At 45.1% G+C, this 16,213-nt stretch overlaps 2 protein-coding genes across 5 annotated transcripts; both read right to left on the bottom strand.

Annotated features, from left to right (window-relative positions):
• Positions 1–927: 927 nt before the first annotated feature.
• On the bottom strand, positions 928–6,497 carry khdrbs1b (KH domain containing, RNA binding, signal transduction associated 1b). The gene is made up of 9 exons (XM_061267446.1): positions 6,122–6,497; positions 5,128–5,246; positions 4,588–4,704; positions 4,376–4,522; positions 2,858–2,973; positions 2,581–2,794; positions 2,430–2,497; positions 2,198–2,256; positions 928–2,130 (listed from the first exon to the last, which is right to left on the bottom strand). The coding sequence occupies exons 1-9, from the start codon at positions 6,216–6,218 to the stop codon at positions 2,021–2,023; spliced, it is 1,047 nt and encodes a 348-aa protein (XP_061123430.1). The 5' UTR covers positions 6,219–6,497; the 3' UTR covers positions 928–2,020.
• A 4,053-nt stretch (positions 6,498–10,550) lies between these two features.
• Positions 10,551–16,068, bottom strand: zgc:91944 (uncharacterized protein LOC436941 homolog). Of its 4 annotated transcripts, none has more exons than XM_061267708.1 (10): positions 15,954–16,068; positions 15,171–15,612; positions 14,803–14,888; positions 14,621–14,731; positions 13,935–14,150; positions 13,586–13,739; positions 12,897–12,979; positions 12,717–12,812; positions 12,534–12,652; positions 10,551–12,468 (listed from the first exon to the last, which is right to left on the bottom strand). In XM_061267708.1, the coding sequence occupies exons 1-10, from the start codon at positions 16,033–16,035 to the stop codon at positions 12,337–12,339; spliced, it is 1,521 nt and encodes a 506-aa protein (XP_061123692.1). In that variant the 5' UTR covers positions 16,036–16,068; the 3' UTR covers positions 10,551–12,336. The 4 variants fall into 4 exon arrangements, with proteins under 4 accessions (XP_061123692.1, XP_061123693.1, XP_061123694.1 ...); XM_061267709.1 differs by having other exon boundaries at positions 12,534–12,649; XM_061267710.1 differs by lacking the exon at positions 13,935–14,150.
• Between the last annotated feature and the right edge of the window lie 145 nt (positions 16,069–16,213).

Genomic DNA, 16,213 nt, shown 5'->3' with positions numbered 1-16,213 from the left:
TGAATGGACCAACCTGAGGGTGGGACGGCTTCCCTCCGGCAGCGTTGGTCCTTCCCGGTACTCGGCGAGAGGCCTCGACGGGCCTGCGGGGGAGAAAGTAAAAGAGCGGCAATCAATACCCGGTTGACAGAGCATATGGAGATAGTCGTGAAATGGAGCTCATGCAATATGTCTACAAGAGAACATCTGCTCATGCAACTCAGTTGTTACAATTTGGTACAGGTGGAACAATTTAAAAAAAAAAAAAAAAATAAAACTATTACAAAAACAGCTCTTAAGATTTGTCTTGGTTCATTTTAGCAAGAACTGCATTAACACCTGATGGTTGGTTAGTAAACAGAAGAATTATTTTAGTACATAGAATACATTGATGGTTTTTTTTTTTAACCTTTTGAGTCCTTTTGTCTTTGTTGACTACTTTTAAAGCATGTTTATGTCAAAGGATAAAAAACACACTACCAAATTAAACATTTAGGGTTAGGTTACCTTTACAGTGGAGTTGTCTAGGTTAAAAGCCTCCTCTCCATTGCACTGCCATTAGTGTGTCATTCATGACAACGAGCCCTAGATCCTGAATGGTGGTTTGAATTCAGTTAATTTGCAGCGGCGATAAAGGCAACTGGCATTAACGGTTAAAACGAGACCACAGGTAAGAGGATTGAAAAAGTCTTATACATACCCAGGCATTCAAATGCTTTACAACTCTAAACACATTAGGAAGCTATGCGGCTTATTTTTAGCGGCCTTACCTCGGGGTCCTCTTTTTAAAAAAGTATAGAAAGAGAGAGAGAGAATAAGTCTTTTGATAATCCATCAAGACATCCTTTAGGAGGGTTAAAGTCAAAAGCAGAATTCATTTTAGATTTAAAATGCGCTTTTGAAAAAAACAAAATAGGCCATTTCAACAAATCAAAAGCAACGTTACGATTCATAGAAAAACCCACTAAGCTTTATTGACAAACTGCTGCAAAACATCTTTTGGACAGATTTAGGAACCTATTTAGGCAAGCGTACACAGGTAGTAGCGTAATGCATTTTTTATGGAGAGGGTACAGAGTAAGTACAGTTAGGAGATTTTAAAATATGTACAAGAGTTGGGATTGAGCTGCAGGATCCCTTCTCTATGGAGAGAGACGACCCATGTGGAGATTTGTGTCCCAATCCTTCTTCTCTTTTTGGGGTCATGCAGTTTATGTAGAATCAGATCACAATCAGGAAGACCTGAACTGTTTTGTTAGCATAACAGGAGGCCATTTTATTTTTTTTGGGTCTTCTTTCTTTCTTTGTTTACATGTAAGTCAAATAGGAGGATATGAGGACAGGCCATCTCAACAGTGTCTTTTTAGGGCTATATTTCAAAACTCGAAAAGGACAATGACAAATATTGCAGCCTAGAGTCTTAACGAAGAATGTTTTAGAACTATTTAAAACAAAACACCACAAAGAACGAATTGATTTCTATTAACTTTAATTTACTGGATTTTAGACTTTTTTCTTCGTTTCTACATTACAGCTTTTTAAAAAAAAGGTCTTTTTATTGGACTATATTAACAGAATTTTGAAATGTAGCCTAAATGGGAATCTGCAACTGAACCTTGACAGATTCTTTATTTATAAAACACAACTAAAATGTATTCTTTAAGACAGCTGGAGAGTGAGCCATTACTTCAACTGGAAATTACTATTACAAAACATTAAGGAAAAAAAAACAATTGTAAAAAAGAGGGCGTGGGATTGGGGGGGAAGGGAAACAAAGCAGAAAAAACTCTCGAAATTGCTTTGGTTGAGTAGGTTATGTGTTTTAGGGGGATGCAGTGGGTCGCCAAGTCTTACCAAAAAAACTTATTTCCAATCCCCAAGACTGTAAAAATTCAAATTGAGAGGGGAAAAAAGCAAAACAAACAAAAGGGAACCAAAGCCAAAACGGACAATTACTTGTGTTGGGCTGCTTAAAGCGAGGGCTGCCGATGTCGACAGGCGCTCGTCAGGGCAACCCTGTAAGGGGGAGGGCGGGTCCACTTCAGTACTGTTGGTACGGGTGTTGCCTGTAGGTGGTTTTGGCGGCACCTCTGGCCGCCGGCGCGGATTTGCCCGGAGCGGTTCGCTGGGTGCCGTTCCAGTCATCCTGGGCTGAGGACATCACATGCACACGCTTAAACTCACATACCTCATCACAAAATAATAATTGTATACTTACTAAAGTTTTCATATGACTCTGCTGACTCTCCATGTCCATAATCGTAATATTCCGCCTCTCTGATGGTTAATAAAGAAAGAAAAAAAACATGAGTAAAATGTCGACAGGGGGGGATGCTAATTACTTTCCAAACTTTCCAAAGTGTTGCCAAACAGTCAAGTGGCATCCGGGTTCAAAATAAATTTGGAGTGAAGGTGGCAGGTGAGAAGAGAGAAAGGTGTGATTCACTCACGTCTGTGGCTGGCTGTAATAGCTGTCGTATGACTGGTAGGTGGTGTCAGCGTAGCTTTCGTCGTAGGCCTGGGGGGGGGTAGACAGATGGGTGTGAGGCAGACGGCAAGAGAAATCATCATCATATAGGAAAACACGTCAGGGTTCCTTACATATTCCTGGTAGGTCTCTGCGACAGCTGCAGGAGTGTGCTGATGGGGCAGCATTCTCTGAGGGGGTCCGCTGCCAGACAGCCTGGCACCGCGGGGCGCGGCAGCTCCCCTGGTGGTGGCGGCAGCAGTTGGGGGCCCTCCGCGGGGTGTCGGGGTGCCCCTCACTGCTCCTCTAGCGCCGCGAGCTGCGCCTCGAGGGGGCATTCCTCTTCCCCTGTACCCACAAGATAGAATTCAGCGCTAAAGCCCACCGACGTTCATCTCGCTCATTCCTTACCTGGGTGGGCCGCCGCGTCCCCTCATGCCGCCTCTTCCTCGGCCACCGAGCTCTTGGCCTCCATTGAGGTAGCCCAGCTCCATGAACTGCTCTTGGCAGATCTCGTCTGTCACGTCCTGCATGCAGAGCAGACGATGAAATTCAACACAGGGCTGACTTTGAGGACGAGAGCCAGCGTGATACTTTCATCCTTTCCGAAGAAAAAAAAAGTTACTGTGAATTAGTGCGTCTGCCTGCCCAGATCCTACAACATAACCCGCCGCTTTGCTCCGGGGAGCAATTTAGAGCGCGGCACTGTGACCCAATCAATTCCTTTCATACAGCAGACCTGCAGGGCGATGGAGACGGAGTTCTAATGACGGCCAAAGACAGAGGAACGGGGCTGGAATACGAGAAGACAGGCGGCAGCTTTCAATTACTGAGAGCGGTCGTCGAAAAGCGGGAGCCCTTTGACTGATCGCGAATGAATCTACGGCGACGTGTCATGTCGCCGCGGCATCTCGCGGGCCAGCTGGGTGACAGCTCTTTACCTCTCGAGGTGTTAAATGAGCTGAGTCAACCTCTCCGTCGAAATGATCAAACGTGCGGTAATGGCGCTCCTAAAAGGACATTTGACAGAAAAGGTAAGCTTTGGGGGGGGGGGGGGGGGGGGGGGGGGATTTCCATTTCGCTCCACTCATCAAAAGCTCCAGCATGAACCCGAGGACAAGTGTAGCTACTCAACCGAAGTCGCGGTGGAAGCACCAAGGTCAAACGCCCCCAAAACATGCTGCAATTTGGAGCTTCGCCATCGTCATCTGGGGAAATACGCTTCAAAGGACCGAGTTAAACTTCCAAGTCTGCTCCATTTTTCTCAATCAGGTCATCAAGCCCTCAGTGTGCTTCACACTTTGTGTGCTCTTTTTTTGTTTGTTTGTTTGCAATGTCATCGCACAAAGGCATCAGTGACGATCAGCAGATGCTAACGGTGCCTAGCGTGCACATGACCGGAGCAACTTGCCAACAAACACGGCGCTGTAAAAACAAAACTCCCCAAAAATCCAAACGACGGCAATAAAAAGTTGACAAATTACAGCCACCTGGCAGATTTTATTCCGCACATCACGGCAGTAACAACATTGCGACCGCTTCAGCTCTTCAAAAAAAACTGCAACCTAATTAAAAATGGGAGGCCCCGAGCATTGTTAGCGAGCACGTAGCATTCGCTCCAACCAGATGGAGCAGAAGTTCAACAACATCAGCAGAAAAAAGAAATGCGCTGCGTCTCGGCGGCACAGCGAGAACTTAAAACTCGCAGCTGCCTGGACTTTGAACATCTCTAGAGGAAAGATGGAAATAGATAGACCTGAGGAAGAGCGTTCGTGCACCGACAAGAGCCACCATTCTTCACACTGCCACTTTTCAAGACAATGCTAAGGTGAATTTGGGGAATCCAAACGAAAATCTCGGGGGGGGGGGGGGGGTATTTTTGACAACCAAATGATGTCGGGAAGATGTCACACCCAAAGAAATACTCACGGGAAACAGGAATTTTTTGACTTCCTCCATGGCGTGGGCCATCCGCAGGTAGGCTTCGGGCAGGGGGGCGTACACCTCGACAAACACGTGCAGCTCCATGGACAGGTGGGAGTACTTTGGCTCTCCGCCGTTCCTCAGCTCTTCCTCCTTCGGGATGGAAAGGAGACATTCATTTTCAGGCTGATTCACTTTAATTCCAGCTCCGTGCATACCTTTGCTTTGTCTCTCATCGAGCCCTTGCCCAGCACTGAGATCTTGGCTCCGGTTTCTTCCTGCAGACGTTTGATGGTGTTCCCTTGGGGTCCCAGGATCTTGCCCACAAAATTGAACTGCAGAAGCACAAAAGAGACAGACGATCAACTTTAGAGCTTCCACCGTGCTTTCCACATTTCCCATGCAAATGAAGGATTAGCTTTGCATGATTCTTTTAGCTGCAGACATAAAAGCCTCCCATCTATTTCCCCCCATTGCCGCATGACTTAAACCAACACAGCCGCAAGCTGTGAGTCTTGTCGTAAATTACGTTTATATGGCAAAGACGGCGCATTTACGGAACGGTGGCGCAGAAGCAAATTCAGAGCAGCCCTGTTGGCATTTGGATCTCTTTACAGCTATTTTAGAACAACACACTTGCTATCAGATGTAATTACGCCACCGACTGGCTTTATGAACGTGAACTACGATGGGATGAATTGAATCACAACGGGGAATGAAGATGAGAGAATGGGGGAGAAAAAAAAAAAGATGCTCACCTTGGGGTACTGTTTCACAGGTATGAGGACTCGCTCCTTGAGTTTGATGAACTTGTTTGTGAAGAGATCAAGGTACGTCTCTGGATTCTTCGACTCGCCTTTCTGGATCCTGTCGATTTCTGCAGGGGGGTTGGGGCGGCATGACATGAGACAACCGTATCGAAGGCACGGGGAGTTCAAACACGGCTTGAAAACTCTCAACATCACGGGCAAAGAGATTGCATCATATACTTAAAAAAGGGCTTAGTCTCAAGCAGGAGACTCCAAAAAGTAGAGCAGGAACGTGTCTCCTCTTTCACCCAAACTCAGACTCAACAATTGAATGGTCTGCTAGATAACATTGCAAATTCCAACAAGACAGACCAACTGGACATAAGCTGTTCAGAACTAATATAAATGTCTTAAAAATATTTCACTGCATTATAGCAATGTACACCAAGCAAAAGACATTAGCTCACTACAAATAGTCGATTTAATGATAAAATTGAGTATGAGCGTGCTAAGTTTGCAGAGGATTAGACAAAGAAAGTCTGACAGTTGTGCAGGCGCGGGGTCCTCGTGGTCGCTGAAGGACCAACAAGTCCTGCAAATATTTACTTCATCACCCCCAGGTACATGTGCACATTTGGGAGTTGAAAATAATGAAAGAAAAGAAGACAATGTCGACGTTTCTTTAAAGCAAAAAAGACGACGTCGACGGTGCTTTGACCCTTGTTCCAGCAACCAGGAAATGGGAATAGTTAAAAAATAAAAGTACAAAGTGCAGCTGCAATGCGTACCATTCGTGACAATATTACACAAGACTTATAAAACCAGTAACTGTATGATTTAATATAATTGCGCAGGGGGATCAACATGCTTCCATTCGGAGCCACAATGGAATCCCGATCGTCACCACATGGCGTCCGACACCGTGCTCGCCTTCTCTCGCGACAAACTTCCACCAAACGCACATGATCGGACAAAAACACAACAAAAACCAAATTCGCTTTACCTGCTTCCAAAAGTTTCATAGCATGTGTGAAAGACGAGTCCAGACTGTCCTTCTCTGCCAGGAGCTGGGGGAGGTATTTGTCGTCACCGTTCTCCATTTTGAGTTTAAACAGAAGCGAGTGGGGGCTCAGTTCGGGTGGAGTTAAAAGCTGATACGGCCCAAAACAAAAATCCCCAAGAAGTAAATGCCAAAAAGTAGTCCTTTTATGTCACTAGGAAATGGTATATAGATAATTCTCCTTCAAGCGAATGTTTTACGGTGATTTTCAAAGTCGGACGTGTCCGCTACTTAATCGTCGCCGTTGTTGGTCCTGATCGCTCGGTTTCCTCCCGATCCGCTCAGTACGCCGACTGGGTTAGAATGAGCGAAGAAGAAGAGCCAGGAAAAGGGACGTCGATTGCGGAAGTGACGTCATGGTACGTAACAGCTAGAGCAACGCCCCCCAATGAAGTATTACCATCTCATTTTATCAAGAAAGTAAATTAAAAAAGTATTAGGATAAAGTTGACTAATGTTCACACTTTGTACTTGAATTGAAGTACAAATATGAGAGATGTAAATGAGAGAAAATGTTATTTGTAGTTTATTTTAATTATGTTGTTTACCGCAACCCGTCACAGATACTCAGGCAAAAAAAAAAAAAACTATAAAATTGAAACGGAACTTGATTTAAATATAAATTAATATTAGTATTACAGTACAGTACTATATTGGGTTTTCAAATTTTAAAATAACCCTGTTTCCATCTTTTTTTAAACATCATTCTCTGCAATTGGAAAAACTAAGGAGTCGTATTTTGCATACAGATATGTTTTTTAATGCAGGTGATAAAATTAAAATTCAATCAAAAAATAAAAGGTGCACAAAAATATAAATACTTACCACTACTTGAAAACGTTCCTGAATTTTCCATGCTTGCATGTAGCACTTTACTGGCCCTCAGTGGCAGTGCTGAACATTGCAGAGAATGTGCCTCATGAACAGCTCAAATTGCTTTCATCAGAAGAAGCCCTTTCCCTCTCCACTAATATCGATCCAACACACTAAGTGCAGAAGTGAAAAGAATGAAAGGTGGTGGTGTTAGCGGGGGGGCCGTCAGGAGCAGACCTTTCGGCGATTGATTCCTCTGGTCTGGATGCTTGTAATGAACCTGTCATGCCATTGAGTGGAGCGCACGAGGGGGGCCAGATGGTTAGACTTGACCTAATGCATACAAAGCAAGTCCAAGTCAGTACTCGTAGAGTAGTAGCAGCAGTAGGAGCAGTGAACAAACCATAAAAAAAACTGCAAGCCATTTGTCAGTGCGCCGCCTGAGAGAGAAGCATTACAATTAACCGCAAGGCGCATCCAAGCGTGCATCTGCTCGGAACAAATGAGCTTCAAAATGTGTTTGCGGCGAGCACTTACAGCAGGCTGGAGACCCGCTCGTGCTACCCGTGATCTATCTATGACCATTAGGCCGTTATTAGGATTGGGGCTCGCAAAGGCCATCCTGACTCATCTTGTCATCGACAGAATGCTTCTTTGCCTGTGAGCGGAATTCCGACGGGCTCATAAAAGGAAGAGTTACTCTTCTTGGTACGTTGATGAGTTCCAATCCGTTAGACGTGTGCAATTCGGAGGTCAACAGGTGCAAGATGGTCAACAGGCAAAAATGGCTGCTCAATCCACATCACTGCCAGTCAAGCTCCAATGAATTTGCAAATTCAATTTCAAATAATTCTGACAAGATACACGAATCATTACCCTCTCCATTTTTTTTTGCGCTCATCAAATATGTTATTTCTCACCTCTTCGCTCCACAACCATCCATAATTCCATTTTCCTGTTCATTTAAGAACAATAGCTCCGAGTCAGCGTTTCAACAATGGCTCGGCATCACATTGTCCTTGATTCTCAACCGTGTAATGTTCTCTTTATCTTTACGGCGCTGTGTGGCAAGGATAAAGCTGTGGAACGAAGGGTAGGTTTTTAACAGTGAGAATAAAAAAAAAAACATCATTGAAATTTCAATGTTAGGTACACTGAGCAGAAATGCAGCCAAAATACAAAAATGGTCTTTTGAATTATGTTAGCAGAACTTTGTGAACTACAAAAGAAGCCATCAATCAATATCCCTGAGGATTTTTTTTTTTTACCTACCAGGAATGGCACGTCTTCTCCCCCGTCGTCGTGGATAATCAGACTTCTTGTCAGGTATGTCTCCCACTAGCGTCCAGGTTACGGGGTCCTTCTCCAAGTGTCGGCTCCAATTTGTCCATTTTAGCCTTTGGAGTCAAAGTATGCATACGCACACAAAGCCCTGTGGAAACAAGTTTGGTGATGGGGGAAAAAAAAAAAAACATTCACACACACATGCCGTGGGCAAAGACAAGTTGAGGCCTCTTGTGTGGAACAGCACCTGAATCCAGATGAAAGTCGGAACGGTCTGCAAACTCACAAACACTTCCTGTTGTGAGCTGGAATATATTTCATTCATCACCATTAAAAAAAATATGCACAACGTGCTTCTTCAGCAGTCACCTCTAAACTGTTTGCAATCTTCATTAATTTGATCACGAGTCGATTCTCCCTCCCCGACTGCAGTTCTGATTATGATGATGAGTCGAGGAGTTAATAAGCTTATTAATTACCTGTGTAGGAGACAAGCCGGCTCCCACGGTGACCCCCCCCCCCCCCCTACTAACAAAGCACTGTCATCCTTACCCGACTGTCTCCAAGGTCGCACTGCTTTTGACAGTGCTGGCTTTGCTACGGGAATCTCAAAAGTCACACGGTAATGAGCTTAATTAGAATAATTCAAGGTCGGGCGGGAGGATAGTATTGTGTGGAGGGGGGGGGGGGCATAAAAAGAATGAAATAAAATCGTATTCTGCTGAGAGTGGCTTTAATGAGATGTCGTGGTTAAAACCAATGTTGTAAAAGTTCAATTAAATTGCGGAACAAATATCGAAAGATATTTTTGAAGCAACCGACTTTGACATCATATTTCATCATTTGATGCCTGCTGGTTTCTGTCTTTTTATTTTGCTTTGGGCGTTTGTGCAAGTTGACGATATACAAAGAGCAAAGAGAGAAAGTGTGCATTGCGTCGAAAGAAAACATTTGAAGCTTCTGTGGAGTATTTCAACCAGTTTGTGGAGACATCGTTAAGCAAAAAATAAAAAGGTGTTAGAGGTCTTTTTTGGACTGTGTGACCATGACAGATTCAGGCCAACGTGCGCTTCTTCCTCCCTTTGTCTTTTTAAAAAGGGACTTGGCACAAAAAGGTTATTTCTCATCTAGTTTCTCTCTTTCAAGGGTAAACGAGTTGTGAGGCTGCCATCTATAAAGGGCCTTTAAAATAATAAAAAAAAGTACAAAGGAGAAGTGTGAAGGTAACCTTAACAGTCCTCCATCTGTGTGCACACTTTGTTGTATGGAAACGACACGCTCACTTAAAGAGAGGGACTGGAAATAAACAGGTGAAATGAAAATGAGCAAATTCAGCAGAAAAAGACTCGAATCAAAACCGCCTGGCCGAGCAGTGGAGCAATAAGCGGTGACAAATTGAATTGGATACTTTTCATGCCACATGTGTCATCAGGCTTCTTAAAAAAAAAAAGTGTGTGTTTACTGAGGCTGTGAGCTGCTCCGTCGTCAGCAGAAAAGGTGACAGGTCGTGAATTCAATTTTTTTTTTTACTGCGAAAGGAAAAAGGGGATGAATGATAGCGGAAGAACCTCTGTCTCCCAAAAAAAAAAAAAAAAGTCTTGTATAATAAAAAGAAATATTTGCTAAAAAGAACGCAGAGGATGGACGTGCATGCATACAACATTGTAGAAATGGAAAATTATATTTTCCACTGCTTGGCCTTTAAGAGCGCATGCATTTGCATATTCATGCCTCGTGTTTATATTCCAAACATAACTTGATGGCTAATGAGTGGATTAGAACATTTGAAGTAGATTCAGATATGAGCCTTGAGGCTTTCTATTATTCTTAAGATCAATGACTGACTTTGCAAAATGCCAAATTTGCCAGCGTTAATTTGGCCTTCAGGTACCGCGGTCAGGGGGGGGGGGGGGGGACCACATTTTTGGAAATGGTTACATAGTAAATTAGGGGGATTAGTTAGCTTGGGCAACTAAACCTGTGGGCGGTGTTTGATGGAATTTACAGTGACGGGCGGGCATGCTGACAAGATCCTTGAAGAAATGAGCACAAAGGAAGTCACAAGGAATCATGGAATCAGAATTACAACACTTCAAAGTTACTTTAGCACGACACTACTGCCATCTGCTGTTGAGAAACTGTCATCTATTGTCATAAAATATAATACAGACACTAAATATGTCATTCTCTAGCACATATAAATAAAAAACACGTTGGGAACACGGTGTTCCGGAACTGCTCTCATCAACAGACGACAAACAGGACATAGCACCGCCATCGTTAACAATACTTTTATTGTTGCTTGCTGTCAGATAAAAGCAGATAGCAAGGAGCATAATCATAATAATAATATTCAGTTTTCCTTTGGAGGATGGACCCCCCATGAATGCTACAAGACACTGTATTATGAAGAGTCACAACAATGGCTGCCGTTGCCTTGTAACACAAGATTTCTCTTCAAGAATGTTGGCTAGTGCTGGACCGCATCACCTGGACCACCTTTGGCATCGGGAGGTAACGCCATTTAAGAAACATGGTTCTGTAGTTCCACAAATAGTGGCTACTCAGATGCGGGTCATATTTTTGGAATCCCGTGCTGCTGTTTTGGTTAGCAACAGACTTCAAGTTAAAGTTATGACTTGTTTGTTTTTTCCAAATGGGAAATCTATTTGTGAGCAAAATGTTTATTATATATATATGGACGGCCACTATTTGAGGAAATACGGTAAAATCACCCCAAATTTCCTTCTTCAGCTGTGTACCTTGGTAGGATGCTGCTGTTTTGGTTGGCAAAACACTTTAATGTCCGTGTATGAGCTGAGGTATTTACAGTTACGACCCGTTTTTACTATTTATTTTTTCCTGGCGTGGAAAAAAAAGGCAGGTATTTATTTATCTTTCGATTCGTCCTAAGCGGACGACGTGGAGGGACGGCCACTATTTGAGGAAATACGGTATATTACAAGCACGTTTGTCCATTTGATGAACATTCCGGGAGCGACTCCAGCAAGCTTGAAGTCTGCTAGTCATGTTTCAAGTTTGACAACTCTACAGTATATTTCGGCTAACGTCGTTAGTTTTGAAGAGAAGCGCTCGCAAATGCGATTATCCTCTGGGTTATTATGTACACAAGCGTTATTATTACTATTAGAGTGAGATCCACTTTTGAAGTGCAGTATGCGAGCAAAAGCTTTTAGCTTATTCCAATAAGGAGGGAAGAAGACGGCATGGTGATTTTCAATCACACTGACGTTTGTTTTGGTGCAGAGAAGCTTTACAGGCTTGGAAAATGAGGTTAGATGAACGAGTGGGGGGGGGGGGGGCAACAAGAGCAGCATCGAGTTGAACAAAGATATGATGGATAGTCCTCGCTTTGTTCTACTAATAAAAAAAAAAAAGTATAAATAGAACATCCTGTTTGGAGTGAGCACGGATATGAAGAAAATCTCTTGAAGCTTACACACGCACACACACACACGCGCACATCTGGTGCACTTCTTCACTATCTTGATCCACCATTGTTGGATTTCCTGAGATTCCAGGTGTCCCTCAGGGCTTTGCAAATTCCAACATTGGCCGAATGATTTGATCAGTCGACTCTGAGGTCGGACGTCAGCACCAGACAAAAGAAAAACACGCATCCGTGCAGACGAGCTCTTTGAAAGAGTGTCTCTGACCTGACCTGCAGGCACTTCATCACCACTTAGCGTTAAAAAGAAAAGCACGAGGCGAGAAAAAAAAATAAAAATACAAAAACAAAACAACGATTAAAATGGGTGAGGTATCCTTGAAGTATTTCTAAGGAATTTAGGCTTATTAATACCACCTTGGAATGCACTACGTATTGATATATGTTCATGTATATATTTATATATGTACGGTATATTGCTGTTAACATAAGCAGGATAACTTTCGATAAATATGGCAGCCTCTTTTCCGTCCGAGGCACCTCGAGTGAGCTTCAGAACCCGACAGTGTCTTCAGCTCCCTGAGGAGGAGGCAGACCTCCCTTTTTTTTTTCTTTTTAAGATTAAAACTCAAACGACATCACCAGCTTTTGGTCACTCTTCATCCACAGTTTCCCTTGTTGGATCCTTCTCTTTCTGTTCTGCCACCTGTATGGCGGGACTGGGGAGGGCCTCCGATGTGGTCCGGTCTGGTTGTTCCGCCATTCTCTGGGCGGATGCTTCTTCCTGTCAACAAGCAAGTGATTCAATTAAAATCCAACATTTATTATCATCCGTTCGCGTTAGCTTACCTGCTCTGAGAAACGTTGATTGACCTGATCGGAGAACTCCTGCATCTCCCCCTCTTCGCCGTTGGAGTGGCAGGTCGGACTAGGGACCTCGATGCCGTGGCTTTCCAAAATGGCGGCTTCTATACATACAATTAAGGTAAATATAAGATATTTATTTAAAATATTTCATTCTCAAGCGCTCACCGATATTGGCTCTCCGCTTCATCTCCTTGCGGCGGTTAGCAAACCAGTTGTACACCTTTAGCGCCGTCACGCGCTCAAACTCAGACAGCTTGCAACCTGAACGCAAGAAGAGAAAAACTACGCTACAACAATGCGAATATGTAATACTTCATTCACAAAACTCAAGATGTCTTTCGATACCTGGTTTCTGGATGACTGAGTTGCAGGCGTTAGCGATCTCCTCCCGCTTTGCCTCATCGGGGTACTGATTCTCCACGAAGAAGCTTGGGGGAGGAAAAAATGATTCGAATGTTACAATCGAGACTCAAAGTTAGCAGATTGGAGCAACGCTGCTAGTTCTCCGAGTAGGTCATCTTGGCATGAATCTGAGGTACACACACACACATGCACATGTCCGTCCTTGGATCTAAAAGAGCTCCTTGGGATCAAGCACTGCAGAGGGCCCCGTGTGGTCTTATTACCGTGAGTGCCCCTAGTACTTACTGCACGCGTCTAATGGACAAATCAATTGCGCACAGTGGGTGGGACTGTTAGGGGTGGAGGTTAAAAGAGTCCGGGGGGGGGGGGGGGGGGGGCAATGCTACTTTGTCAGCATTCTTCTGGCCGGCCGAGAAAGAAAAAAAAAAAAAGACAAGTCTATTCCAGGGAAGCAGAGGTAATAAGAAATTGCTTAATCAAGTCTAACAGGATAAGGCACATGCTCCCAAATGTGCATGGTATGCTATTTGCTGCTCAGAATTGGAAAATAAGGAGAGATTTGTTCAAGGGCTGTTTGTGGTAACACATGATGCTTGCTGTGAGGAATGATCAAATCGAGTTAAGGCTCCTTTTGCAGTTTCGGAATAGCCAACAACAACAAGAAGAATAACCTCTCCATGATGGCTTGGCACTCCTTCCTCCAGGTGAAGCGGCTTCCGCGACGCAACCTCAGGGGCGCCCCGACTATTGCCGGCCTGTCAGCCATGATGCCCGTCCGCCAGTCAGGTTCCTCCTTCACCATTGACCTCATCGATAAAGTTGCACCTGTGGGAGAATTGCATTTCGGAATAGTTTTTACGATTGACATAACAGATGCCGATAGATTCCGCAAGATGGCGGCAAAGCAATGAAGCTCCACAACTGACTTCAATATGAAAATGAGCCAGTCTCCCGTGGCGATCCAGTATAAGTGCAAGACCGGGTTTGGTGATGAGAGGGGGGGGGGGGGCCCAGGGTTACCTGGCTGGGCTGCGCTGGCGGCGGCGGCGGCAGTGTACCACGGCAACAAATGCATCAGGAGCTCTCTCTGCCTGCTCCACACGGGGTTGGAGTTGGGGTTGAGGTTGGTGTTGGGGTTGGGGAGGCAGCCGCTCGCCCCCGCCATCGCCAGCCCGTCTCTGTCCCCTCCCCTGGCCCTGGGGCTCACGCTGTGCTGGCTTTCGCTCCACCTCAGCCCTTCAGTAAGATTGCAGACGTCAGTTTTAGGGAGCAAACGGAATTTGCATTGTGCCGTGTTGCGCAATCGGCCAATAAGAATTTGCCATTTCTTTTTCATTTTGCCGTGTCAGCCGAGTGAATAGAAGCAAAGCGCTGTGGCCGCGTTGGTTCGGAACCACTGCGGAGGATCGATTTCTGTTATTGTTAGTATCGGCCCGTGTAGGAGGGAAAACCAGCACCAGAGCGGCTCCAGCATGAGAACTACAGCAAAGCTTTGAAGGTGAAGCAGGGTAAAAAAAAAAGGAAAGTAAAGATGAATGGAGAAAGAAGCAATGCGTGTGTCAAGTCAACTATTTCTGGCCATGACAAGCCAAATCAAAGCAGTGTGCGTCATCTTCCGCATGCGGGAGGAAGTAGGAATTTGTTAGCGAGCATTCTTTTGAATCCCAGTTGAACCAGAAGCGTCTGCATCTGGAGCAAAGCCTCACCTGGGTTAGTTCTCTCCAGCAGGTACCAGCGGTAGAAAGCTCTGCGTTTGGAGTCGCTCATCTCCAGACCTTGCTGCAGCAGCCACTGCGAGATGTAACTCTGACTAATGCCTGAGTAAAAAAATAATAATAATAATTATGAGCATGTCAGGGTTAAAAAATCAATTGTCGTCTTTTCTGACCTGTAACTTGTCCCACAATTGCCTGAGAAATCCTTCGGTTGTTGAGGAAGGTTTTGATCTCTTCTTTCACCAGGTTGCTATCCCTCCTGTGAAAGTTAAAATATATGTCACTGCGCAGGAACTTTTGCACAGTGGTGGCTTACTTAACAGATTCAGTGAAAAGTCTTCTTTTTTTTTTTTCCTTCCCTCTCGAGTTATCCCAGTACACCTGACCTGAATTAACGTGACTACACTTGTGGAGGAACAGCCTGCAGCTCTGGGGAGCTCAAGTGCCATTACCTGATGTTATAATAGTCTGTCTTTGTCTGCTCCTTGATCCTCTTCTATTCATCCTCACCCAGAGCTAATTCACGCTTGACCTTCCTCACCTCATGTATTCCTCCACCTTCTCCTCCAGGTCCCACTCCTCCTCCCCGACTACATCGTAGCTAAACGAGCGCTGCACAGCCACGCTCGTGGGGTACAGCGGAGGGGGCGAAGCTTCAAAGCTGTTGCTGGGGGACAACGCTGCGCCGTCCAGCCCGGAGGTCTGCGTGGTGGCCGAGGTGAGGGAGAGAGACGAGGTGGATGACGAAGAGGAGGGCGCCGGGGCGGAGGTGGTGGTGTTGTTGTTGTTGCCGTTGTTGGTAGTGGAAGGGGCCGGGTGGGAGTCACAGTGAGGCGGGCGGTGGTCCGGGTCGAGCCTCTCCAGAGACTCCAAGGCGTGGACTATCTGAGGTTTAGTCATGCCGGAGAGGCGCAGACGTTGGAGGAGGTCGATTTGTTCAATGGTGTAGCGTGGCTCCACCCCGCAGCACTCCATTCGGACATCTGCACAATTGTTGAGCCCACACCACAAAATTAGGTACGCTTGTGAAAAGCAAGAATTTGCCATCGTGGAATACCCCAAATTCTCCTCTCAGTAATTCAATATGGTAACCAAAATAGTTAAACAGCTCTAAGTATATGCATTTTAGAAAAACACTAATTAAAAGTTTCAGAAGTCTGAATTCACACATCTTCAACGAGACAAGCTTGCCACTCTTTCTAAAAGTTGAAACTTCCTTTGCAAATGGCAGTAAAGACAACAGATTCAATATGTTTTGCATATCATTATAGAGTGACAAGAAGTTGCATTTAAGCCAAGAACCTCCAGCCCACCGCTATCTTACCTGGTGGAGGGGGCGACCCGGAGAGGCGCCCCGGGAGTGGCTCCGTGCTTCGGGTTGCAGCGGGGACACACCACTGTCGCATGGCTCCGCTCGGCAAATAGATCCGCTCAGCGTGGACCTCCTAAATACAGACGCGCTGCAGTTTATCGCAGTGGATAATCGCCCATTAGCATGCTGTCAGACCGACAGCTCCGAGATGACTTGCCGGAAGGCTAAATGAGCTAAGCTAACGCCGCTAACTAGTCGGGTTCCCTAGAGCC

This window comes from Syngnathus typhle, linkage group LG20, assembly GCF_033458585.1.
Source record: "Syngnathus typhle isolate RoL2023-S1 ecotype Sweden linkage group LG20, RoL_Styp_1.0, whole genome shotgun sequence".
Taxonomy (NCBI): Eukaryota; Metazoa; Chordata; class Actinopteri; order Syngnathiformes; family Syngnathidae; genus Syngnathus; species Syngnathus typhle.
The sequence above is the reverse complement of the archived record's forward strand: the minus strand, read 5'-3'. Positions and strand labels throughout refer to the sequence as shown.